The following is a 27,663-nucleotide window of genomic DNA, read 5'->3' on the forward strand; positions in this document are numbered from 1 at the left end:
AATTTAAGCGCTCAAATTCTCAGGCCTTTGACCTCTTGACCTGACACCTTCTCCAGAAGTCATTATGACTGTTGTCACAATAGGTTTCTATAACCGACACAAATTACCACTAATCCTTCGCTTGCTCGTGTCCAAAGTGTGAAAACACGGTCAAGTTCATCACCATGTGGTGTATTCGTTATCTCTGTTTACTGTCATGTTGGATGTATCTCTCTTTAGTGGTTTGGTTTGGATTGCATGGTGACATAGAAACACAGTCCCTCGGGTCACGCAATGAGGCCCTGAATTTGTAACATGAGGGCTCTCGCATCTGCCATCGACTCAGCAAATAGAGATGAGGAGTCTTATCGGCTGAGTACTATCCTCACTTTGCCTGCTTTGGAGTCCTAAACATACACTGAACCTTCAATATAAAACTGCCTGTGGCGTGTAGCCATTTGTCCATTAGCTCTTATTATCAGCAGCATTATCCATTACTATAAATGAAGCCCGAGCTTATTAACCTGGTCCATAGACAGATTGCTGAAGTGGGATACTCAAGATTAGTGGGCTAAGTGTTTAGCAAAGAGCCTAGATCATAACCAGAGTGAGTAATTTAATAGAGAGAAAGAGTGTGTGTGCCTGTGTGTGTGTGTGTGTGCGTGCACGTGTGTGTGTGCGCACTATGCCAGCATGTGAGTCCCCTGAAGAGACAGCTCCCAAGGAGACCAGAATGGCGCAGTGAAGCCTAATAGTTGTGGGAAAATATCGGCCGTCATCCATCTCTGGCAGGAAAAATGAAAGACAAACTGGAAGCGACATGTTAGAAAAAGGAGGTGGGCGAGAAATGGAGAAGGGGTTGGGGCGGGTGGAGGGTTTCAGCAGAGACATACGTTGAGACGTGAGCGTACGAGAGGCGTCTTGAGGGGTGGGACGAGCGGTTAGGGCGACAGGGAAGAGAGAGAGACGCTAGGCGGAAGCCCGGTGTATTTCGGCCCGTGTAAAACAGACGTCCAGAGGAGCTGAAGCAGTTGGAATGCGAGGCCTGTTTATCGGCACAATGTAAGGGACCGAGCAAGGAGCAGGAATGAGTCGAGTCATCGCCTGGTGGTGTAACACGACCCTTCAGCGTGATTGCCCGTAGCAGCTGTTCGGTCTGCCATCGCAGGAGCGCGTGTGCCCAATCTCCCCAGCCTTCCACTCTCCCACTCCTAATCCCTCCAGAATCACAGAATACACACACACACACACACACACACACACAGGCTTGTGTCATCACCACTCACCTGCAGGCCAACCCCTTCCCGTCCACATAAACTCAAGTCAGCTTTACGGTACGCTCATGTTGGTGCGCTTAATAGCCTTTTACTGCTCTACTGATTACAGATGAGTCTTTACCTGCATCTCCTTTTATCAGGCGATCTGATTTCTTGTCCTTCGGTCCAAATCTTCTGCCGGAAATCAGGTGCGAACAACCAAAATTCCAAACAGCAGAGAACCATGGGCTATGTTTATGCAATATCCATTATACATTTGCATAAGTTGTAGGTTTTGTATTTTGTCCTCTTGGAAAACTTGGGGTATAGTATAACCCAGAGATACTGGCACACATGATCTGGTGAGAGAAATCCGGCCAAAATATTCACGCTGCCTCAAAGATTTATTTTAAGCTCTGTTTGGAGGAGAAGTAAACGTGAGGGGTACTGTTTGTAATTGTATTATATACTAATGGATCTTTATTCTCATGGAAATATGCAATTTTGAATTGTCATATAAAAAAAAAGTCACTTCAACGAATAATCTGCCTGTAGATATTTAGTACGTATTTAAATCACAGCCAGCTCACACCTATGTTTTTGACTCAGAGAGAACATCTTGATTCATGAATGTTTTAACTGTTAAAGGAAATCTCTGAGAGAGGACATTTGTTCTTCTGTTGCCGTATTTTTTTTTTTTTTTTTGGCTCGCTGTCACGGATGGTGTAGTGGTCAAGGTGAAAAGCTTCCAGAATATTAATGTTAGGTCTCCGTCTCTGTTCCTACCTCTCTGTCACCTGGCAGAGTTATATCTGATTGGCTGACCACCTCGTTAGTTAATTATTGTCCTCAGTTTGTTCCCTCGTTGTTTGTGTGTATCCCCTGTGTAGCCTTTCTCCATCTTAGCCCCGTTTTCTCTGTTTGCTCTCCAGTTTGTCGACCGAGCTCATTCTTGACTGACCTCGCCTAACCCCCAGTAGTATTCACCACGTATTGAGGAAATGATCTGGATTACAATTAAGGTTGCCTGCACTTCAATCCAGTCTCCTTTCAGTTCATGACAGTTAACAAAGTATGACATCTCCACTGTTTAAGAGGGGGTTTTTTTTTGTTTGTTTGGGGTTTTTTTTTGTTTCAGCGACTTTAACCACTGTATATGAAATCACAATGCGTACTCAAAATAGAGGAGTTTCTGTATGTGTGGACTGGGAGAAAAAAAAAATTGTGAAATATTCTCAGATATTTTCAGTCTGACTGATGCAGTCACACTTTGCACTAGCCACAATTGCCCAGAAAGTATAGAAAGTCCAAGAAGATGTATTCAAAATTATCATTTGTCTAAGCAGACAGAATCTTCCAGTTGGTGAGTTTAATGTGAAGTTAAATTGTAAGGGGGAAAAATTTGTATAATTGGATCATTTTCAAGAGCATTATACAAATTCAAAGTTCAAGGTTCGATCCCTGGACTGACAGGAAAAAATGTTTGTGTGTGTGTGTGTGTGTGCTGATTGCTCACTGCTCCTAGTGTGTGTGTGTGCTCACCGCTTAAGGATGGGTTAAATTGCAGAGTCCTAATTTCCCTCTGGGATTAATAAAGTATATAAAGAAAAAAAAAGGTGATTCTGTCGAGATGACAGTTGCTGCAGCATCTAGCTCTTCTGTGTGAGAAGTGAGTATGACTCACACCTAGAATGAGGAGGCTGTTAACAGGACTCCTAAGGGGCATCCAAAGGACTCCTAAGGGACAATCCAAAAAAAAAAGAAAGAGAAAGGGATGGTGGGCTTAAAATGCTTAAAATGAAAGATAAATAGCCAGAGCAAAAACTGTTGCATGCTGGGAAGACTTCAGATGTAATTATAGATTTCGTGCCTGCGCTGTGTAACTTTTGTAACCACAAATGGAGCTTATTTAACCAAATTGATGGTTTTGAGTTATTTGATGTGATTCTGACAGACGTAAATGACTTGTGAGAAGAGATCTGTTGTATTTTATTGAACTTTTCCCCCTAAAAAGCCAAGTTGAACTTTCTGGAAGAGTTGAGTTGAAATTTATGGACCTTTTGAAACTTTTTCTCTGAACCTTCTAAAGTTGTTGGCTCTTAAAAATCTGTAGTTTGGTGTGTGTGACTTTGCTTTTGTTCTTAGATGCTAATACAAGTAAGCAACAACAGGTCCTCATTTAAATGCACAGCATAAAATGTCACAGGACATCTGTATAAACACAGTCATCCAGTGGAACAAAGTCTGTCTTTGTTAAATTACTGTTGTGGGTGGGTGTATTTAAAATTAAAAAAAAAAAAAAAATCATCATTCTAGGCTTATTTATCAACTCATTTCTTTTCTATTACTGAGGCCCTTTATTATTGGATCCTTTATTGAATTGAAAAATTGTTTGTATGTGGTTTTCTATAAAGAATCTGAAGCAAATAGGCCATCCACTACCTAAATAAAGTAAAGCACAACACAGTCTCCCTCTTGGCAGTCTTTGGTGAAATGTCGTAAAGAGTTTGGCCGGGGGTCGGTCCTGCACCCTTGGCCAAGTCCAAGACAGATTCATTCTGCATCCATAATGAGTCGTGATTTCCATGACGGGCAAATGGGAAGAGTAAGAAGTGTCTGGAATGAAAAAGAACAGCCACCATTCAATTAATTCTTCTTTTTTCTCCGAAAGAAAAAAAAATTGCTGGGATTCAAGACGACAAGCGAGTCTTTTCACTCAGAATGGTGGAAAACAACTGCTTTGTTACAGAGATTTGAGCTTTGGTCCAAAATTTTGAATGCGCTGTCCCAGGCTTGGTGGGGGACATTGCATGTGTGTGCGTGTAGTGGAGCAGTGAACTGTCTGTTCTTTATATGAAGCGGACTGTTTTTATCATCTGGTGACAATATGGTTCAGGTCAATCTGAGCACTTCTTTTTTTGGGAATGCCGGGGTTTGGTTTACAATCATTGGGTACCTAGATCCGGCTCTGCCTGGGTCCGCGTCAGTTGTCAGAGGTGACATGCTCATGTTGACAGGATTTAGGGAATCAAAAACGACATCTCTTTTACTCATAACCATGTGAAAATTACTTTTGTCATGTTAAAGCACAATAGAAGGATGAATGGAAAATCCTATAAGCAAGAGACTGATCAAATAACATGTTATAATTCAGTTCATAATAAGCTATATCCTAAAATATGTCTTACTAATATTTTGGCCCTAGTAAACAGCAAAACTTAAAAAAAAAAAGAAAACATGTATAGTGAATAACAATACCAAAAAGATGAAAAATATGTGTGAAAAAAACCCATATCCATTTGTGGCTTTTCAGGCCCCAAAATCTTGCCTCAGGACATTTATATAAACACAGTCATCCGGTGGAACAAAGTCTGCCTTTGTTTAATTACTGTTGTGGGTGGGTGTATTTGGAGGTGGGTATTTGTTTTATAAAAGCCATTCTCAGCTATTTCAGCTGAAAGTACTGACCAAGGACGATCATTTAAAAATTATACTCATACAGAGTAGCTTTTCATTTTACACAAGAATCATCAGTTTAAACAGTCAAGACAAAAAGCCAAAGTCATGTGGAAGTTCTCTCCTTTAGAAATATGGCAAAGGAATCGACGCAGGCATGTGAAGAACCCCAAAGAGCTGAAACTATGGCCTCACCAGCTGTAAGTGTGAAACAAAAAATATATATGTATATATATATGTGTGTGTGTATGTATGTATGTGTATGTGTGTGTATGTGTGTGTGTGTGTGTGTGTGTGTGTGTATATATATATATGTATGTATATATGTGTCTGTGTATGTATATACACACACACACACACACACACACAGACATATATATATATATACATATATATACAGTTTTAGTACAGTCTGTTAGAATTGGACCATTTTTAAAGATGCCTAGGAGATCTTTGTAGTAAAATTGAAATGTCATAGACAGCTCTGCCTCTACCACATGTATTAAAGCCAAAAAAACAAAACAAAACAAAAAACAACATCAGAGCTGGCAGATCAGGATACAGAGAGAATAAAATATAAGTGAAGTGTGATTTAAGATAACTTTCCAACTGCCTAAGCGTCTCAGTTCAAAGACGGATTCGCAAGGTTTCAACAAATTACAGTTTAAGATAATTATTTTGCTTCATCATTGAGTGGATGTATTTATACATTTATTGTATTAATAAGATTTAGTTTGGACACATGAGTGACTCTCAGCAAATCTTAAAAGGAAAAAGGGAAAAGAAGGTTCAGAGAAGGTTCTGATCAAACCCAGAGTCCAAATCAGACTTTTCCTCTTGCGTTTTTGTGGCCGTGAAAGGTTCTATCACAGAAGAATACCAATAAAAATGAAAATGCAAGATGAGAAAATTATATTTTTGTCAAGGTGACTGAAATGTTTGTGTACATCTCATGGCTTTGGGAAGGAATTATCCTCATTCATAAGTAATGGTAGTGCCCGAGCACCTATATGTCACAATGATTGCTAGAGGTGAAACCAGCCCACATATAAAAAAACACGGGTATCTGAAAAATTCTAATACCTGTTGCATACTGTGATTGATTAGAAGGTCTTTATTTTTCTAAGGAATGACATGATCTACATTAGCAGTGAAGTTCAGTCATTTGCATGAGAAATCACTTTTTATAGTTTTAGTAAATAACCAAATGCCTTGAAAGGCTTTTATTCCACTGTTCAGACAACATACTCTTGCTATATTTGTGACAGTTCTCAGCCAAGGCAGTAAGGAAATACCAATAATTTACCATGCCTCTCCTCTTTGTGGTCCTAGTTGTTGTGGTGCCTACCCAGTTGTGGTGCCATTTTGCCTGCCTTGAATGCACAAAAAAATACAATGGAAACAGATTTTTTTTTTTCTACCTGAAGTTGCCCGTTATTATTCGGGGGGAAAAAGCATGACTGACATGTCTGTGCATCACCCATTATGTTTCTTCAAATCGATTCATATCATTGTGGATGGCAACAAGATAAAAATGCTGATTCTGTTTGCAAAACAGGACTTTGATTTCATGAACTAGTCATTTCATTTGCTACACATTGTTGTTACACATTATACTATGCTATATTCTGTAGTCGCCCCCACCATGTCAGGTGCAGGAGCTAGTGAGACAAAATCCTGATGTGGCAGCTGGTTTAACCTGCAAACTATATGTCAAAATAAAGCTGAGAACCTGTACTTTTTAGCTGTATGTGTCAATTTCCTCCATTAAAAAAAAAACAGTCAAAAGTCGTTTCATTTACTACACATTATTAAAAAGTGATCGTTATGTTCTGTAGTCGCCCCCACTGAGTCAGGGCAAATTGCTGTTTTAAAATAGTAATAATTCACATTTCCCTAGCGAAATGCAGCAACGTTAACAAATCACGAATCGTGAAGGCAGCATCATTGGAACTTAAGATTGTTCCCTTCAACTGTAAATAGTTTCTATTTCCAATGCAAAACAGAACCTTTTGATTCATAAAACAATTTTTCAGTTTCTGAATTTATTCAATGTACTCTGGTTAAAGGGGTGAAGGGGTGGGGGTTCAGACAATTCATAAAATTTTGCTTAGCTAAAAATAAAAACATATATTTCATAATTAATTATATGCTGGTATTAAATCATTTTGAAGGCACAAAAATTTTATTGCCAATGAACATTAGGTTAGAAAATACATTTGCCCGATTTAACATGACTTCCAGTACAAATCATGCCCACTTCTGGTCTGCTATCCGAATGCTGTTGGTTGAACAGATACAGATACAGATACAGATAATGATGTCTCTATACACCTCTAAATACATACCTTCATGTTTTGAAGTTGAAATTCTGTGTTCCTTTTCCACCTAATCTTCTTATTGTGATTATTAAGATGAAGGTCAAGGTGAAGTATAAATATGTCACGGGAGGATTCATTTTATGTTCTCAGTTTTCAACTGTAGGGCCGTATAGTTGGGAAGTGTGGGATTTGACACTGACACGTGCTGCTGTGCATTATGGTACATCTTCACCAGATATGTCTCCTTCCGTACAGGGCACTGCTGAGAGACCACAGCGTGGTGGTGTCTCTTGCCAAGCAGAATGCGAAGATGGCGAGCCTACTCCCGACAGACACCGATGTGTTCCGCCGTTTCACGCCGGAGTCGCTGGTTGAGATCGAGAAGCGGATGGCTGAGGAAGCGGCCGAGCAGGAGCGGAAAAAGGCCCTGAACATCGAAGTGGATGAGGAAGACCTTCCCAAACCCAACAGTGACCTGGAAGCTGGAAAGGTCTTGCCTTTCATCTACGGAGATCCCCCTCCAGAACTGCTGAACGTGCCCCTCGAGGATCTGGACCCTTTCTACAAAGCAAAGAAAGTCAGTCATTTCAGCATGTTCTGTAATACCTAAGCATTCATTGTGTCTCAGTGTATTACATTAACATCTGAATTTGCAATATATGCCTATTTTTCAGACATACATTGTGATTGCCAAAGGGAATGTACTCTACAGGTTCAATGCTGAACCTGCCTGCTACATGCTAAGCCCCTTCAGCAAAATTCGAGGCATAGCAACCAGGATCCTCATACACTCATATCCTTTTTTAATAGACAAGCATTGCAAACGTACCACAAAACTAGAATTTCTGTGCAAGACTGTACAAATATAAATGGTACCACTCAGCAGATGTTTTAAAAGATTAATAACAAAAAGATAATAAGATGGCAAGACACTACAAAAACACAGCACTGTTAGCACTTGTGTTTGGATTACTACAGTAAATTTCCTTAACTCTACTGTAAATTGTTTAGTATGTTCATCATGGTTACCATTCTGTCAAACTGTGTGTTTATGACAATGAGTGACCCTCCTGAATGGAGCAAAACTGTAGAGTGAGTATATCCTTTAACAGATATAGTAACAACTATGAGTAGCCACTGATAAAACTTCTTTTGGCTGCTCTGATATAAATCATATCAAATGCCTCTAACTTTGTCATCTTCAGCCAAATAAACAGCATCCTTTTTTGAGCATCTGCCATCTGTCACAGGTATGTCTATACTGGTATCTACACCTTTGAGGCAATGACAAAAGTGTTGGCCAGAGGATTCGTTATTGGAGATTTCACGTGCCTTCGAGATCCATGGAACTGGCTTGACTTCATGGTGATAACTATGGCGTGAGTATGAAATGAAAATGTGATCGGAGGGGCTGGTACCAACACATTCTTTTGTGGGCAAACAAGATGGCCTCGTTAGACAAGAGAGCCTGGCTGTCAGCTTATGTCAGAAGACACACATACACCAAGGCTTCAGCGAGGGCAAAGGTCAAGGATCTAAAGCATCCCTCAAGGCTTAATGACTTTACCCTGAGACTATTCACTTCTGAGGCAAAGTTTAGCAATAATTCCCTGTGTTTACCACCTGGCTAAATAAAAAGATTAGCCTTCTGTTAAAAGAGGGCTTTGTAATAGGTCTGTTTTTATATAAATACATACATATATAAATGTATCTGTATATATAAATGTATCATCCTACTCCCTAATATCACTTCGGCTCTCTTCACAGGAGCAAGAAGTAGCTGCAATTAGGAATTGCATGATGGCCCAAACAGTCACTTATTTCTGGGGACGATATGCTAAATACATCCCACAGTTCCTGGGGAAAAGACATAAATGACATTAGGTTTTCCCAACAGCTGTCTAAAACGCCCCAACAAACCTTGATAGCAATACTCACGGTGTTATTTTACACCATTCTGATACTGAAATGGGACTGTTGTTGTCTCTTCCACTCAAAGCAAGACTGCAATTTTAAGCCCAGTTTAAACCTTTCCAAATATTTATGTCACCTGCCAGTTTCTACATAAACTTGAAATTGTGAAATCCTGTTCTAACTAATATTTACGAGCATGTAAAGAGCATCTTGTGACTTAAGGACTCACCTTCTTATTTGCTATTTGACCTCAGAAGCACCTGAAGAACAAAAATCACAAACAGGTTTCTTTGTGTCACTCACAGGTACGTCACAGAATTCGTCGACCTGGGCAATGTGTCTGCCCTCAGGACATTCCGCGTCCTTCGTGCCTTGAAAACAATCACTGTGATCCCTGGTGTGTTTGCTTTCAGAGTTTTAATACCATCTGACTATAGTACACACACTTTAAATGCACATAAACACACTGTGATCACACTGTCACAAAAGAAAACCAGAAGATCACTAAATCAGCCTTTGGGTAGATGTGTTCATGATGCAAGTCTGCATGGCTCTACTGCATGGACCACTGACAGTTCCCATCTTGTCTTCTCTCTTGTTTACTGCTCTCAGTAAAACTTTTATTCTGACCTACCACTCTTCTCTGTCCTATTGGCCACCAGGTTTAAAAACCATTGTTGGCGCCCTTATCCAATCAGTGAAGAAACTGGCGGACGTCATGATCCTCACTGTGTTCTGTCTCGGCGTCTTTGCCCTGATTGGACTGCAGCTCTTTATGGGCAATCTGCGACATAAGTGTGTTTTGTGGCCTCCCTATGACTTGAACAACAGTTTAGTCTCAAATGGCATGCCTAGTGAAAACAGCACTTTTGATTTTGACAGCTACAAACAAAGTCCAGGTAACAGTTGACTCACGATATCAAATAAATAATGAGTGCGTAATACGTGCTTTTACTATTTTACCACAAAATGTTCTCATTTTGTTTTTTGTCCATAGAAAACTACTACTACCGTCCTGGCCAAATGGATCCACTTCTTTGTGGAAACAGCTCTGATGCTGGGTATGTAAGACATTAGGCTCAGACCAATAATAAAGTATGAACTTATCATTTCAACAAATTTGCCGTTGGTTTGGTAAACTGTTAAGCTCATTAATGGTTTTATAGTTTACAAACCAAACAAAAGGTATATCAGAATTACATTGAAGACATTACATTGAAGACACTGAAGACAGAATACAGGGGCATACTGAAACATTAAGGAATCAAAGTTTTTAAAAGGCGTCATGCATCATACTTCATACATTTTCATACATCCTAGTCCCTATAACAGCTTGTCAAAAAGATTGTTCCCTGTGACCTTTTTAATAGTTTGTGTCCTGAGGGATATATATGCTTGAAAGCTGGGAAGAACCCTAACTATGGCTACACCAGCTTTGACAGCTTTGGCTGGGCTTTCCTTGCCCTCTTTCGTCTAATGACGCAGGACTTCTGGGAGGACCTCTTCAAGTTGGTGAGGATATACTCATTTTTTAGCAAATTAAGAGAGAAAATTATTTTACATATTTTTCTCATTTATTTTTCCCTGTCCTTGACACATCGTGGTTCAAAGAGGAGACATCATTTTTAAATCATCTAATTATTGAAGCAGTGCTTTGTTGTATGTGTCAAATAAAACTGTGGGGGGGGGGGGAATGAAGTGTATCAATGAAGCAGATGGATTGTCAGGAACTTTAAACAAAAACCCATGAGTGAAGTTCATCGGAATGTTTAGTCAAAGACCAGGCACTGTTCCAAGTGTCGCTAACAGTTCCTTTAATGTTTTGTGTGATTTGCAGACACTGCGGGCTGCTGGGAAGACATATATGATTTTCTTTGTTGTCATAATCTTCCTGGGCTCCTTCTACCTTATCAACTTAATCTTGGCTGTCGTTGCCATGGCATATGCAGAGCAAAACGAGGCAACTATAGCTGAGGCAAAGGAGAAGGAAGAAGAATATGCTAAAATTATGGAGCAGCTTAAAAAACAGGGAGCCGAGGTTAGTGGGCTCTTTGTGCTGGGTTCCACGATAACACATGCCTCATGTGTTGCTACAAATTTGCATAGCCTAAATAATGACCTGAAATATGTACCTAATGTTCACAACTAGCGCATGCCAAGCTGCACTGTAAAATTTCAACAGGCACAATACCAAGATCATTGTTCGGGAAGAACAAACCTGATAAAGTCATTTGACTTCAAATTCCAGTGTGAGCATTTGAAAGGGAAAAGATCATTCCAGTGGTCTTATACCCAGGCCAGGGCTTTGTTTACTGGCAGTTTGTTTTATCAAACCAACAGAAACGTCGAAAGCTGGCAGCTACCGAAGGCTCTGAGCATAACTTTGCTGATGACGAGCGAAGCCTGGGAGAAGATGACAAAGTTAAAGCAGACTCTGAAGGCATAAAACTAAAACCTCTGTCAAATGAGGAGGTAAAAGTCTGCCTGGTGTACACTTGTTGACGCTGATGTGTGCAACTTGTCCAATGACTATGTTTTCTTCTCTCTGCAGGCTGCTGTCAATGGATCAAAGGTCAGCATAGACTATCTGGAAGGGCAGAAAAGGGCAGACAGTGCAGAGATTATGGCAAGAGATGAATTCGATGGTAATTCCAGGGATAACCTTATATGTCAAGTGTTTTGTCAAGACGTCTAGAATACCTCTCCATTGACACTTTACTAACACCTTGATTAGAATCATAAAAGAAAATCCAAAGACAGGTGCCAAGAAGTCTAATGTTACTTGTATCTATATATGCTTTCTCACATAGATATCACTCTTTTTTTTGTTTTAGTGCAATATTTTGGTCCAACGATCTTTTTCAGAGCTTTTCTATTTGACAGAGCTCTTGAGGTCCCAAGCATCATGGGAAAAAAATAAGTGATACTTCTGCCTGTATGTAATGTTCCAGTTGTTATCATAAACATTTGGCTAGATGTCTTGGCAGAAAAATGGCCTCTCATTAGTAAACTGAACAGCAATCCAATAACAGTTTCAGTAGAACAACTAAAATACTAAGAGTATTTGATAAAAACAAAGTTATAAACTTGTTGCTGATAATAGTGAGATTAACTTTCCTATAAATGTAAAACCGAGAGTCTTTTTCGGAGCCATGTTTTTCTTTTCAATTCAACAGACCTTGAAGAAATGCAGAGACCATGTCCGCCCCTCTGGTACAAGTTTGCAGATATATTCCTGAAGTGGAATTGCTGTACACCTTACGTCAAATTCAAGAAATTTGTGTACCTTATTGTGATGGACCCTTTTGTAGACCTGGGCATCACAATCTGTATCGTCTTAAACACAGTTTTCATGGCAATGGAACACTTTCCAATGACAGAACAATTTGAAGAATTGCTGAGCGTTGGAAATCTGGTAAGACAACAAACCATACAACAGCAGACCAGTAACTGTGTACTTGAGATGTAGCCTAAGTATGAGTTTTGTAGCCATTTCTGATATTTTTTTCCTCTTGCCTTCATTCCTCATCATAAATAATCTGAATTACTAATCTGATTAATCTGAAGTCCCAACTAAGATCAAAGGTCTGTATTTGCCCTTTTACAGGTGTTCACCGGGATTTTCACAGCTGAGATGGTGCTTAAACTCATTGCTATGGATCCATACTATTACTTCCAGGTTGGCTGGAACATTTTTGACAGCATCATTGTGACAATGAGTCTGGTGGAGCTGGGTCTGGCAAATGTTCAGGGTCTATCTGTGCTGCGGTCCTTTCGTTTGGTGAGGTCAATCTCCTCCTTTTTCCCACTTCTAAGTGTCCTCTAACTGTCCACTTTCCCACAGTATGTAAAGTAACCCCTGCATTCAAGCAACCTTTTAAACTGCTGTCACTGTACAAAAAATTACAAAAGTAATAACAAAGCAGAGCCACACAACCCTTTCATAGACTGCCATTCTAGGAAATATAAGAATGTGAGCGCTGTCTTTATCCAGAAATACGCCAAGTGGTTTTGTTGTGTATCATATAACAAACCTGTAACTTTCCTTGAGATTTGATAAACCACGACGTAACAATTATGTGCAATTTCAACTGATTGTAACTTTCGGATGTTTAATTCTATTCAACTCCCAGATGCGTGTGTTCAAGCTGGCTAAATCCTGGCCCACCTTGAACATGCTGATTAAGATTATTGGTAATTCTGTGGGTGCTCTGGGAAACCTGACCCTGGTCCTGGCAATTATCGTCTTCATCTTTGCTGTGGTGGGCATGCAGCTTTTTGGAAAGAGCTACAAGGACTGTGTCTGTAAGATATCTCAAGACTGCCTGCTGCCTCGCTGGCACATGACAGACTTCTTCCACTCGTTTCTCATCATCTTCCGTATCCTTTGCGGAGAATGGATTGAGACTATGTGGGATTGCATGGAGGTGGCTGGCCAGACCATGTGTATCGTTGTCTTTATGATGGTGATGATCATTGGGAACTTGGTGGTGAGTAGTCTCGCTGATTTTATTATCACTGTAGCTAACACAATTGTGACGTAATCCTCATCCAAACCAGTTCAGGATTCAGTTAGGTTATTTTTTTTTTTCAGACTGGATACTTTGTAGGTCTATTGATGTTGACTGAAGATTTGGCAGGTTCAAAGAGTAAATCCAAGAGAGTAATCAGCAAGTGATCTAGTGAATGGTTCATCTCAGTCAGTAATGCTAGGCACTGCCCCGTATGAAGAGTTTCTTTCTTTTCGCATCAACATCGCTCTTAACAAATACGGTATAAGCATGGGCAAGATCTCGCTGACGCAAACGCACATCATGAAGCCAATGTCCAGTAGTTTGAGGCATTTAAGAAGCAAAGATAAGATAATTAAACTGTGACACATTGTGCGTGCTTGGAACACTTGAGGAAGTTTGATATCCTTGAACCAGCCGGGATAAACGATGTTCCGGATGCTTGGGAAGGCTGATCTGTTGGTGACATTGCATCCACTGGACCAAAAAAAGAATGCGCAAGCCGTGAAGTGAGAGTTAATTATACATACTCTTTATTTACAAATGATACCAGACAGCCATTTACTATAAATGAAGCAGAGAGTATTTCCGTTTAAGTTATTCATAGAGTGAAGAGGAAGTATCTTATCTAATGAGGTAACAAAAGCTTGGTGATAAACCAAGAGCCAAAACAAATAGAGTTTTTTTGTCTGGGATCCCTGGGGTGCTCTGCTGCAGGCAGACACCAATGTTGAATATCAGGCGGAGGCTTTTCATTTGATAGGCTCTATTTTCGGTCGCTAAACTTCAGCCAGAAAATGGTGCTCCTGACCTTGGTGGTGAGTTTAGGGACTCAGCTCAAGTAAAGTGTTGGCACTGTATCTTGATACACAGGGCTGAGAGAAGAGCACTCTCAGAAGGTCTAAATATTGTACAAAATACTGTAAAATTTTGTCATAATGCTTTAGAAAAAAAGTATCTTCACAGCCAGCGGAGATAACTAAATCTCAGATACAGTCCCTCAATATTGGTTTGCTGGTGTTGCAGTTGTATGTGTTTTTTATGGAGAGCAGCACGCTGCGAGCACACTTTCTATGCAATTATGACTTTTTTTAGAAAGACTTTTTTTTATCATTTTAAAATCAAGCATAAGCTTCGGTAAAAGGCGAGCAAAGGTATTAACTATGATTGTTACTCTCTGGGATGTCAAATCTCTGTAGGTCTTGAATCTCTTCCTCGCCTTGTTACTAAGTTCCTTCAGCGGAGATAACTTGGCTTCATCGGATGATGATGGAGAGATGAACAACCTACAGATCGCTATTGCCAGAATCACCAGAGGCGTAGGCTGGGCAAAGGCCTTCATTTTAAGAATTTTAAGACAGTTACTAGGCCTTAAGTCCAAGGAAGAAGAGAAAGATAGGGATGAAGATGACTCAAAAAAGGGCAATAACTTTGTCCTCAATCACATTAACTCAGGTGAAGATTCAAAGACTGCTCTCAAATTGATGGATGACGTGTCTGGATGGGCAGATGATGCCCATTCAGGTAAATACGCTGTGAATGCTAACATGGCCCTTGTGCCCATCGCCAAAGGAGAGTCTGATTTTGAAAGTCCTTATGATGATGAAAATGACAGTGCTTCAGATGATGAAACTGGAAAGGAGGATGTTGACGAAAAGAGGAAGGTGAGTTTTTCCTTAATGCACATATTTAAATAAATGAAAGGATATATTTCCTCAGATGCTTCAGATAAACACTTAGAGCCACAATGTATCAAACAAAACATATTCTAACAAACATCAGAGTGAAAATGCAATCCCAAAATTTAACTTAAGGCGCATAAACTGTAGAACACAACCATGGACTCTGGTTCAGGTAAAATATCATATTTTTATCCTTTGTAATGACTTCTAAATTATGTGCAGCAAGGATTTTGCCTGACAGTAGTTATCAACGAAAACATAAACAGTTGCAATTAGGAGGCAAATGCATTCATTTGGCTCAAGTACTTCAACATTTCAATCATCCCTCTTGTGGAAGCACCACTTTCATTACAAGATTTGGCAGACGATGATTTCGTCGTGTGAAAGATATAACTAGATACGACTGAAATAGTCGAAAAAGACAGCGTTAGCTGTAATTGATTTTCCGCCATCAGCATCACTAGAATCAACATAGGAGGACATGGGTCATCTGCAGACCTCATCCACAGTAACAAAGAACATCTGCAGAGCCCATTCTCCAATGAAACAGAAAGTGGGTGTGGTGGGGGGTGGGACTGGTTAGCATAGCAGATACCAGCAGATGTGTCACCATGTGACCATGTGACCGAGCGTGGGAAACAGGACCAGCACAGCATGATTACTGAACCTGACACATAACTACCTAACGTCTCTTGTTCCAGGAATGTGGAGGGCAGCCACTGCAATCCATTTACTTAAATATATTGACCTTCATCAATAGATTCTAGTAAATAGTAAACACAAAGCGTAGCTGTGCTTTCATTTAGGAGTTTAACACATTACATAATAAAGTATGATGACATGCCTGTCAACCAGATAAAATCAGACAGTTTACTGTTTACAAAAGGCAGCCTTTTTGTCTCCAAGATAGGTATTTCAACTCCAAAAATGCTTACTGACTGACTGGAGGGAACCACATGCAATTAAAGGAGAGGGAATCACATACACTGCAGTAAATAACACAACTACTAAACATTGAACAAACAATGACAAAACAAATCCTGTTTGAACTCAGGTCCTAATATATGAAACTTTAGAACTATCATACACAAATTTAGCATATTATGCTATTTGTGACATAAATTTAGCCATGTTTTACTCAACTGAAACAGTGTTAAGATAGCGCACTGTATGTTTCCCCACAGTGATATCATGTGGTTCTTTTAAACCATTAATCTTATGTGACAAGTAGCAATGTCAGTGAAACAGGAACACCATACAACTCTAAGGAAGAGATTTATACTAGCAAGTTATCATTTACTGTTCCCTTTACTTCCTAAATATAACTAACAGTGCACTCACCTCATAAAATTAGACATATTTTAGTACAGTAAGAAAACACATTTTACATATGCTGTCACTGGATATAAACAAACCCACTGTTAATTTAACACTTTCAGAGTTAATGGAACACTGGTCAGTTTGCTGTGTCCTTTACTATAAAATTACACAAGAATAAACTGACTGTGATCTCTCTGTATGGATAGATGAAAGGTGCTATTGACGATGACTCGTCCAGTTGTAGTACAGTGGACAAACCGCCTCATGTGCTGGAGGCTGAATCGGAGGATGAGCAAGATGATTCCATCCCACAAGACTGTTACACAGAGAGTAAGAGGGAAACTCTTTTAAAAAAAGTGTTGATGGCATACTATACTGCAAATAACACTCCTGGATATTTTTTTAGAGCAGCAAGCTCTTTATATTATTTGAACAATGTTACAAATGTTGTCAAACATTGCGAATTTTGTGTTATGCCGACATCTCACAGTTTTTGTTTTCCTCTCATATGCAGAATGCATTCAGCGATGCCCTTGCTTAGATGTGGACGTCTCCAAGGGCAAAGGGAAGGCCTGGTGGAACTTCCGTAAAACTTGCTATACCATAGTGGAGCACAACTACTTTGAGACCTTCATCATATTCATGATTCTGTTAAGCAGTGGTGCTTTGGTGAGCCGATATAACCCAAACATTCCTACAGTAAACTTGTATCAAGAGGCCAGAGATTGAAATATTTTCACATGTCCTTCAACCCCTACAGGCTTTTGAGGACATCTACATTGAACAACGAAGAGTCATTAAAATCATACTTGAATATGCAGATCAAGTCTTCACTTATGTGTTTGTCGTCGAGATGCTCCTAAAATGGTCTGCCTATGGTTTCAAGGTGTACTTCACAAATGCATGGTGCTGGCTGGACTTCCTTATTGTCGATGTAAGTTATCTTTAAATACTATCTCTTGTATAAATTTTGCTGGAATCCGACTGGGCGAAGACACAAAAATTCCCTTGTGTCCTTTGCTGAAACATTTTTAAACTCTTCAAAACACTGAGTAGAGAATGGGATACTGATATGTGATCATATCTGTTCAGTGAGGTTTACCTACTGAGATCTCACCCTCCACATATTAAAAAAAAAAAAATCATCTTTGTCAAGTGCGATATTTGAATGTACCTTTTAAAATTTTGTTGCAGGTGTCCTTGATCAGTTTGACAGCAAATATTTTAGGTTACTCTGAACTTGGACCCATCAAGTCTCTCAGGACTTTGAGGGCACTGAGGCCATTGCGAGCGCTATCCAGATTTGAGGGAATGAGAGTGAGTATAGTTTAATATCTTTCGACATGTCTTTTTAGCATCTTCTCTAAAACCAACTGCTCCTGCTAAAACCCACTACAAATAAATAGGGCAGTTCACAGTGTGTGTGTGTGATCACAGAGATTTACATTACATTTAAATATTATGTACTTTTATGCACTTACGTACTATATGTACACACACTTGCCAGAAGTATGTGTGTATGTATATATGTTATATATGTGTATGTGTGTATGTATGTATGTATGTAAAACAGGCTTTTTTATCACGTACAAAATGATCTCTGAACTAACACAGATAACATATACAGGTGGTGGTAAACGCCCTGGTTGGGGCAGTCCCCTCCATCTTCAATGTGCTTCTGGTATGCCTCATCTTCTGGTTAATCTTCAGCATCATGGGAGTGAACCTGTTTGCTGGAAAGTTTTATTTCTGCTACAACACCACCTCTGAGGAGATTTTTCCCGTCGAAGTTGTGAACAATAAGACTGAATGCTACGAGTTGATAGAAGCGAACTTCACTGAAGTGAGATGGATGAACCTGAAGGTCAACTTTGACAATGTGGGCATGGGCTACCTCTCTCTACTTCAAGTGGTGAGTTTGTTTGAATGGTCACTGGCTTTTCATAGACTGTTTACATGCCTGAGTCTTTTTAAAGAAGTATTGGGTCAGTCAGTACCACAAACCACACCATGGTGGCTGACAGTATACAACAGCAAGTCACCATTGCCATCATCTCATCTCAAACATAGAATATCATACCTCTGATCTGATCTCCTCACTAATAACTCACATTTTTGTGTGTATAAGAGTGTCTTGTTTTATTATTTCCAGGCTACATTTAAAGGCTGGATGGAAATCATGTATCATGCTGTGGATTCCCGTGATGTATAACCTTTTCTTGTCAATCTCTTAAAAAAAAAAATTAAATAGTTTAAAGTGACAGCAAAACATATTGTAGCACAAACCATCAACTACATTGACTGTTATTTCAGATGGTAGTCATATTAGTAAAACTGCTTTTAAGGATCTTTACAACAGACCTAATAGTTGATGTAAACCAAATAAGGTAATGCAATATACAACAAAAGTAATACGGCAACAAAGGCGTTTTCTCATCTGTCTCATGAGCTGCTTTCCTCATTTGCTCAGTTCAGTCAAGACAGTCAAAATCAAATGAAACATGAACTTATGTATAACAAATATGCTATTAGAACCTAAGTAACAATGATATATTACCTGTTTATTAATATATATTTATTTTGTTCTTTGATCTAATTAGGTGGAGGAGCAGCCATTATATGAGGCAAATCTCTACATGTACCTTTATTTTGTTATTTTCATCATCTTTGGATCCTTCTTCACTCTCAATTTATTCATTGGTGTCATCATTGACAATTTCAACCAACAAAAGGCAAAGATAAGTACCAACAATTTTAAGGTGAATTCAAATGTGTTCAATTCAAATGCTTTGTTTCATAACTCTTAGAGTAACACTTTCATTCTCTATATACTTAGGAGGGAAAGACATCTTCATGACAGAGGAGCAGAAGAAGTACTACAATGCCATGAAAAAATTAGGTTCCAAAAAACCACAGAAACCTATCCCAAGACCTTCGGTATGTAGTCAGTAATCCTCTTTATGAAATTACTTATGTTATTGTCTAACCATTGACTTCTTACAAATAACTATACCTGGGACAATGCTAGGCAATATTACTCTTCCTGAGATGATTCTAGTGTTATTAAAAATAGTGATACCGTGGTGTATCGATATAATTAATAATACTGATAACGCTGACTGATTTTTTTATCTGTTGCATGACTCATCTGTCGCCTCGGACCCATATTTGGATATCAAAGAACTTCTTCCAAGGACTTGTTTTTGACTTGGTCACCAAGCAGTTTTTTGACTTCGCTATCATGGGGCTGATCTGTCTCAACATGATTACTATGATGGTTGAAACTGATGACCAAAGTCAGGAGATGGAGGAAATCCTCTATATGATCAATCTAGTCTTTATTGTGATCTTCACAGCAGAGTGTGCTCTTAAGCTTATTGCTTTACGCCAATACTTCTTTTCTGTTGGGTGGAATATTTTTGATTTCGTCGTGGTGATTCTCTCCATAGTGGGTAAGTAGCAATACATGGAGTTAGTGAGCAGCAGTTTAATTTGCATGTGTATTCCATAAACATGAATGTACAGATGGTCAGTATAAATGCTATCTCACATTATAATATGTTTGTTTGTCAGGTCTCCTGCTTTCAGATATTATAGAGAAGTACTTCGTCTCGCCAACTCTTTTTCGTGTCATCCGTCTGGCCAGAATTGGTCGTGTTCTGCGTCTCATAAGAGGTGCTAAGGGCATCAGGACATTATTATTTGCACTGATGATGTCTCTTCCAGCTCTGTTTAACATTGGGCTTCTTCTCTTCTTGATAATGTTCATTTTCTCTATTTTTGGTATGTCCAACTTTGCGTATGTGAAAAAAGAGGCCGGCATTGATGACATGCTTAATTTTGAGACCTTCGGCAACAGTATCATATGCCTCTTTATGATAACAACTTCAGCTGGATGGGATGGACTTCTGTCTCCAATTCTTAATAGTCCTCCAGACTGTGATCCACTTGCTGAGAATCCTGGTTCAGATGTGCTGGGCAACTGTGGCAATGCTGGCGTAGGCATTGTGTTCTTTTGCAGCTACATTGTCATGTCCTTCCTGGTTGTTGTTAACATGTACATTGCCATCATCCTTGAGAATTTCAACGTGGCCACCGAGGAAAGCAGTGATCCTCTCTGTGAGGATGACTTTGAGATGTTTTATGAGACTTGGGAGAAATTTGATCCAGATGCATCACAGTTCATTGATTACAGTGTACTGTCAGACTTTGCTGATACTCTGCAAGAGCCATTGAGGATTGCAAAGCCAAACACAGTTAAGTTGATCTCAATGGATCTCCCTATGGTCCCTGGGGACAAGATCCACTGTCTGGACATCCTACTTGCCCTGACCACAGAAGTGCTGGGTGAGTCAGGAGAGATGGACTCTCTTAAAGCAAGCATGGAGGAGAAATTTATGGCCAACAATCCCTCAAAAGTTTCCTATGAGCCAATTACAAGCACCCTGAGGCGCAAGCAGGAGGAAGTGGCAGCCATGACCATCCAAAGAGCCTACCGCAAGCACATGCTCAAACGTTCTCTCAAACATGCCTCTTTCATGTTTCGTGACAAGTCAGATTCAAAGAGGGATGATGAAGAGGCACCAGAGAAAGTTGGAATGATTGCCAAAAGAATGAGTGAATTCTATGGCAGTCAGGCTCCTCTAAAGAACGCAACTGTTGTGGATATGACTTGCTCTGAGAGAGATGTCAAAGGAGACACAGCAAAGATTCCAATCAAGGCCCCAAAGGACAACCAGTCTCCCTCCGTAGAGGTTCAGAGTGAAGTGGTCTTGCACGCCGCTCCTTCCACTATACCTGAATCTTCAACCTTTGTGGACAGCTTGAGAGAGTCCATTGTGTGATATGTATCATTCAAGAGAGAAAGGCTGTCTCTCAAACAAAAGGTACAACAGGTGGGTGTAACACCCTCTATTAGATTCCTTATTCAAAGTAAGGTTCTGGTAAATGCAGCTAAAAGAAAGGGTGACTCAGGATCATGATTTGGAAATGCTCGGCTAATTGAGAGTGTTAAAAATTGACAGAGAACAAGTTGAATGTTGCAATCAGTTAAGCTAATAAGGCTGATGGTCAGAAGTATTCATACTTGTGCATCAATACTGCTCTTTACAAGATGGCTGCAAATTGTAATGTTCTTTAATGACTACAAGCCCCTTGTCAGGAACTTGGATATATAATAGATTAGCCTGTTCAAGTTTTGAAGGTTATGCTGATTGTCTGAGCCACTGCTATGGTTCATAAACCTCACTGCAGAATTTCTTCTTCCAGTATCTACTATAACTTTAAGTAGTTCAAACCCACATCTTGATCTACCTTGACAGTCGCACTTAATTTTAATATAAAAATTTGTGTTATGTATTAAATTACTTTGTAACATTTGACAGTTAGACTCGATAGCTCTTTTTTAACCTTTAAACTTAATCTTTAACTTTTTGTGTGAGGTTGGGATATTTTATATAAATCAGTATTTGTTTCCAATTAAATTAATTGCACTAACATCTTTGACATCAAATACATTTAAAGTGGATGTGACTGAGACTTAAATTTACAGAGAAATAAATATACAAACCAGTACTAAATTCCCTATTACAACAAAAACTGTGCTTATAATCAAACCAAAAATAAGGTATGTAAAGTCAGTATAATTTGAAGTAAAAAGGTAATGAGTATGGGCAAGTTGTAAACCACAAGTCTCTTAAAGATTGAGAAGACTTTGACAGCAGACATTTATCTTCTAAAATAACACTGCAACACAAACACTGCAAGTTTCATGTAATATTTCTGTTACAGATCAGAAGCCCCACCAATATATGTAAATGTTATGAAAGAAGCAAATGACTCTGTAATTAAACATTACTGTTATCTCCTTGCTGTCTACCAACTCACTCATGATTTTAATGTGAAAAATAAACATTAAATTGCAGAAGAGCAGGATATAGACTCTTTGAGTAAAGACTGAAGTGTCTATCTGTCATCCACACAAAATATAAATATACAATCTGTACAAATATGGTTAAGGTTATATTTTCTCATTCACTAAAACACATGCTTCAGTGGATGGACCACACAAGTAAACTGTTAATTCTCCAGGAACTGTAGAGGTATTACCCTTTTAATCATTGACTGGGTGACTTGGCACCTCAATTTTATAGGTGTTGCAGTGCCTTCTTTCAGACATATTTTATTTAGCCAATTATTACTTTTTTTACAGTCCAACCTGCAAAAGTGAAAAAATAACCTTTAATTTAGGATGAAATATATATTTTATATTTTACTGATCCTTGTTAGACACATAGCATACAACCCTCAGTAAGTAATATTTCAATTGGGGGGGTGGGGGTGGGGGGCTTTCAACTGAAACAAAATTTCATTTATTTTCTAAAAAATATTTTACAAAATTGTGTGAATGTTTACCGTAGTTGCAATTTGTCTCTTCTAAGCCTGTGACAAAAAAAAAAAAATCCAAGCAATATATAGTTTTATAAGTATACTTTTTATGCAAATTTATACTTGCTGCGTTGTCTCAGAATTGTACTATTCAGCCTGTAAAGTTAGAATTAAAAATCAAATCTGCCATTTATTTTGAGCTATCCTAACATTTGGGAAGTTTATGGTGCATATTTGTATTTTGTAGTGGCACTTTATCGAAATGTCCAGAATTTTAAATTTGTGCTATGTCTTAAAAGAGTTACTGAAGTGGAGGTCTATTTTTCTTCGTATCAGTGTGTTCCTGTTGCCAAATTAGGGCAGGTGGTAGGGGTTGATTAAAAAAGAAACCCAGTGAGAGATGTTTCACCATTTCACCAGATGTATTGACATGCTGATAATTGATATTCATAGTCCTGCCATGAACTATTGTTAATCAGGAAGCATTTAATGAAAGAGCAATTTATTAACCTCACAATATAATTGGTAATATGTATTGATCAGATTTTTCCTCATTAAATAAAGCTACACAATGTAGTTTATACAGAATTATTGCTCACATCACTGTTTCAAAAACGTATTCATTAAATACTGTAAAAGAAAGAAGTAACTTTAATAATTTCTAAAAAAAAACAAAAACAAAAAAAAAAACAAAAAAAACTCTGTGTCTAGTTTCATTTATGAACTTTTCACTAAAACACCTGACAATATTTCACTGTATGAATTACTGTATAAAACTGAATGACCTGCTTTCATTTCTTTTCTGCTCTTTTCTTTATTCTTCAACAATGTACATTTCACATCTAATTTTTGTGGCTATCATGTTGAATCTATGACATCCTGGATCACCGTGCCACGACTGTATGCCCTCTATTTGTACATATTGTATGTTTAACTTCATTCTGGTTTTCTAATGATTCTTCAATGTATTTTGTAGTTGTATGTTTGTTGATGGCTACTTAAAAGCCTTTCTTTATTGATATATGAAAATATATATATATCGCCAAACATCCAAACATAAACAATATATCTTGTGTATAGATTTTGTTTCTAAGAACATTCATGTAATGAATTATAATGATAGCACAACACACTTCACAGAACTTCCATTCAATTGTTCATGTTGATTTGGTTCATTTGGAATAATTTTCATTGTTTTGTCTGGAATCTGGGTTTATTCAAGTTGGCTAAAGTTAGCATGCGCCATCTACTGGTAGGATTGGTGAACTTGGAAAAAATTAAATCTTTCCAGAATCTGTCATCTGTTTTTAAAACGTGCTAAATTGGGCTTCCTGTAACCAAAGATGTATACAATATATACAAGGTTTAATGTTTTTCTTTTTTCTTATTTCATTTAATGCTGTTTTTAATTCATTTATTTATTCATGTGATCTATTAAGTCTGAGAAGACAGCATGTCAGATGAACGACTCAGATGATGTAGCTGTAGCCACTAAGAGCAGCAGATATTAGCAGTAGAAGACATTTACTGCAGATCATAAATAAACTTTCACCTTGTTATCACCTCTCAAAGACACCGATTGGACATTCCTCTGAGCTATAGCATAAGATCAGCTGTCATGCTAGGTATACTTCCGGATATCACGACTTGTCTATGCAACCCATTTAATCCTTATATAATGTCAGATTCACAAGAAAGAAATTGTTTGACAGTGAGTGAAGATGAAGTTTTTTTTCTTTCTTTCATTCCCTCAAAAGTGGAAGAAATGTCAACGGCAGTGGAGAGAAAAAGAGTTAGAGTGAAGCTGCTGTCTTGTCCATGAAGAAAAGTTTGTCGCTCAGTCAGCTATTCATTGTTTTGCAGAGGAGAAATGGCAAGAGACCGCAAACAGCTATCAAGATGACTGACTGTCCAGTAGTCTCTCATACCTTCAGCTTTTATATCTGGTCCATTTAAACATGCCAAGAGGGTAAGAGGTTCATCTGGAGGTGTTCACAGGATCACTTGATGGCTTGAATTCCATGCATGCGGCCCAAGTAAGGGGTCAGCTATGGGGAGTGACCTTAAGATGTAAGGGCAATGCGTTTGACACATCTCTCTTAGTTTGCTGAGTGGGAAAGTAGTCGTAGCATTACGCACAATCACTCCTCATATGACTGATGCACATACTGAGCTCAGGCCAGAAAACACTGCGGGAGTCTAGCATACATACCGAAGCGTACGTTCAAACATTCTCTTCAGAGAAAAAGTAAAGGAGAAAAAAAAATGGATTAAAACCCACCCGCTTTATTATGCATCAATTTAAGTTTAAAAAAGACTGGTCTCTTATCTCTACTGGGAAAATGTCACACTCTCCACCAAAGGACATTTAAGGAAAACAGCAAAAGAGGTGTTTTGACTATAACGCAGCATTTTTAAGGTTTTGTCTCCCTCAATATTTGATGCTGTAATATTGACCAAAACTGGAAAATGAAGGGTTTTTTTTTTTTTTTTTTTTGGTAATTGGTTTTATTATAGACAAGCACCGGCAGAGATGGTCCTGTCACACGTGGAATCTCCCCTCCCCAGCAGCTGCCACAAGATCCGCAACATGAGAGGGCACAAGTGTTGTGACGGAGGGTGAGGGTGGGGGGGGGGGGGTGCCGGGGGGGCTTGGACAGGCTGGTGCGAGAGGACAGGGAGGGACAGCGCGTTCTGGGGTTTGATGGACACCACAAGCTCCTTTGAAACAGGAGTCGGGTTGAAGCGACCTTAAGGTGGAGTTTAAGCGGGCGGGCAGTACACGTACTAGAGTTCATCAGGCTCCCAAAACTAAAGAGCTGCTGCAGTGGCTGAGGGTCAAAGACTGATGAACCTAACCGCACATTCCTAGGATGCTGAAGGTCTCCGAATCTTGGAACACAGATGGCTCCTGACTCCTCTGAGATTGCATGCTGTAGTCACTTACTCTCAATACTACAAAATGACTTAATGATGAGTGCATAGGCTTAAGCCAAACCAAAACTGTTTTGATGGGGTTTTTTTCTTTTCTTTTCTTTTCTTGTTTTTTTTTTTACACTGAGCTGTAATAACAGAAGTAACAGTTTAACAAGTTACGTGATAGCTTTTAAAATAGTCTTTGGAGTCAGATCTAAAAAGGATACTAAACTTCCAGGCAAGAGACTGTTTAAAAAGTATGTGTGTGTCATGTGTGCGTGCATGTGAGTGTGTGTGTGTGTGTGTGTGTGTGTGTGTGTGTGTGTGTGTGTGTGTGTGTGTGTCTGTGTGTGTGTTTGTGTGTGTGTAATAGAGACAAGCAACTAATCCAGTTCACGGAACTGTCGCCCATTCATTCATCTGAGCTGACTTGCAGCAATAGTCTTTACTCCTACCCATTGAAAAGTCCAACACAGCTGGACAGCTCTCATGTTTACCTTTTAACCTTTTTCTCTTTTACACCTTAAGTGTAGAAATACCAAGGTGAAATTTCCACCTGCGGTGCCTTCGCTAATTGAGCTGAGGAGTGAGTTCCTTCCGGTCTCTTTCACGGGTATCATAACAAGTTTCATGACACCATAAACATTTTGGGAATGGATGACTGCCAGCAAATACCACATCCTTAATTTAAATGTCCTCAGGGTAGCGTTCTCATGAAGAGACCAACAGTAAAACAGAGAATCTTAAGCTTGACAGAAAACATATCTCTGCTCAGAACTAAGACAGAGCTTATCAATACCTTGCGTCTGTCTAACTGACAATGACACAGTATCGTAGTAATTTAGCTCCTCTGAACATTGCTGTCTCAGTCCAGGATGCTTTGAGATGAAGATCCAAGGTACAAAGAAGAACAGTTTGTTGACAAGTTGAATGATGGGAAATGGTTTGAGAGGTATTTTGATTCAGATCTTGGGTGTTACTTGACTAATACCAGAAGTTATACTTGTCTTGGAAGATCATATGTAGACTACTCTTTATAAACAGTAAAAAATCTTTTGACCTTAGTATTTTTGACCTGATAAATCTGTTTTGTGGACTCTGTTTTCCAATATTTGTTTTCCAGTTCTTCATAACTCTTAAGTATAATGTTGGAGGTGTGAATATGGCAAGATTAAATGCAGATGCACACCTGATGAGACAGAGTTAATAAATGGTGTTTTAATAAATTTAATCCATCAGTTTAATACAAAAGCACAATTGTTAGTCACTAAATAATGACAAATATTATATTTTTTGTGCCATCATCTAAACAAATTATACTTAATGTCTTGAGGTGATGAATGTGATTTACATTATATAATATAATAATATTAAAAGAAAAATATTAAAGGAATATTTCATTAAGTGTTCATTACGTGCTACTGGAGCAACTTTCTTAAAGTGCTATTCACAGGCAGGCGTTATAGGGTGTGATTTTGACAGAGCGTGAAATCTTTCTTGCCATATTCCTGATCATATAAGCCTTTGATAGGAAAAATGTACAATTAGCGCAAAGCTAATAAAACCATTTCAAATTCACCCTAGCTCTTCTCAGCGCATTCTCTGCGAGACAGCTTCTCAGAAGCAAGTGGGGTGATGTGTTGGTGGGGGTTGGGGGGGGGGGGGGGCTTTTGCCACAGTGGTATGTTATCTAGTTAGTTCTGTAATGCAAGACATGTACGGGGTCTATGAAATGACCATTAATCATCCTTTCATTTGATTAAAAAAAAAACCCATAAATGAAAGCAAAACTGGCAGTTCCCCGCAGATGTCTGACATTTTCCGAGAGCTTTTAACTGACCAGCGAGCAGAAGCCGAGGGAGGAGGGAAACACTTCACGTGCTTCCCCTCTCCATATCTCCGTCAGTTGTTCGCGTTTGAC

At 38.9% G+C, this 27,663-nt stretch overlaps 1 protein-coding gene across 2 annotated transcripts; it reads left to right on the top strand.

Moving 5' to 3' along the window:
- The first annotated feature begins 4,693 nt into the window (after positions 1-4,693).
- Positions 4,694-24,397, top strand: scn4ab (sodium channel, voltage-gated, type IV, alpha, b). 2 transcript variants are annotated; one of them, XM_030793794.1, is made up of 26 exons: positions 4,694-4,891; positions 7,268-7,589; positions 7,687-7,805; positions 8,015-8,104; positions 8,263-8,391; positions 9,232-9,323; positions 9,589-9,825; positions 9,924-9,987; positions 10,297-10,438; positions 10,764-10,964; positions 11,267-11,398; positions 11,478-11,571; positions 12,103-12,341; positions 12,534-12,707; positions 13,060-13,416; positions 14,637-15,101; positions 16,646-16,769; positions 16,954-17,108; positions 17,200-17,373; positions 17,634-17,756; positions 18,067-18,351; positions 18,592-18,645; positions 19,040-19,181; positions 19,276-19,376; positions 19,621-19,891; positions 20,013-24,397. In XM_030793794.1, exons 1-26 carry the CDS (start codon positions 4,800-4,802, stop codon positions 21,281-21,283), a joined length of 5,649 nt encoding a protein of 1,882 aa, XP_030649654.1. In that variant the 5' UTR covers positions 4,694-4,799; the 3' UTR covers positions 21,284-24,397. The 2 variants fall into 2 exon arrangements, with proteins under 2 accessions (XP_030649654.1, XP_030649653.1); XM_030793793.1 differs by having other exon boundaries at positions 19,040-19,177; positions 19,272-19,376.
- Positions 24,398-27,663: the final 3,266 nt, after the last annotated feature.

Source organism: Chanos chanos, chromosome 16 (genome assembly GCF_902362185.1).
Source record: "Chanos chanos chromosome 16, fChaCha1.1, whole genome shotgun sequence".
NCBI classification, from domain to species: Eukaryota; Metazoa; Chordata; class Actinopteri; order Gonorynchiformes; family Chanidae; genus Chanos; species Chanos chanos.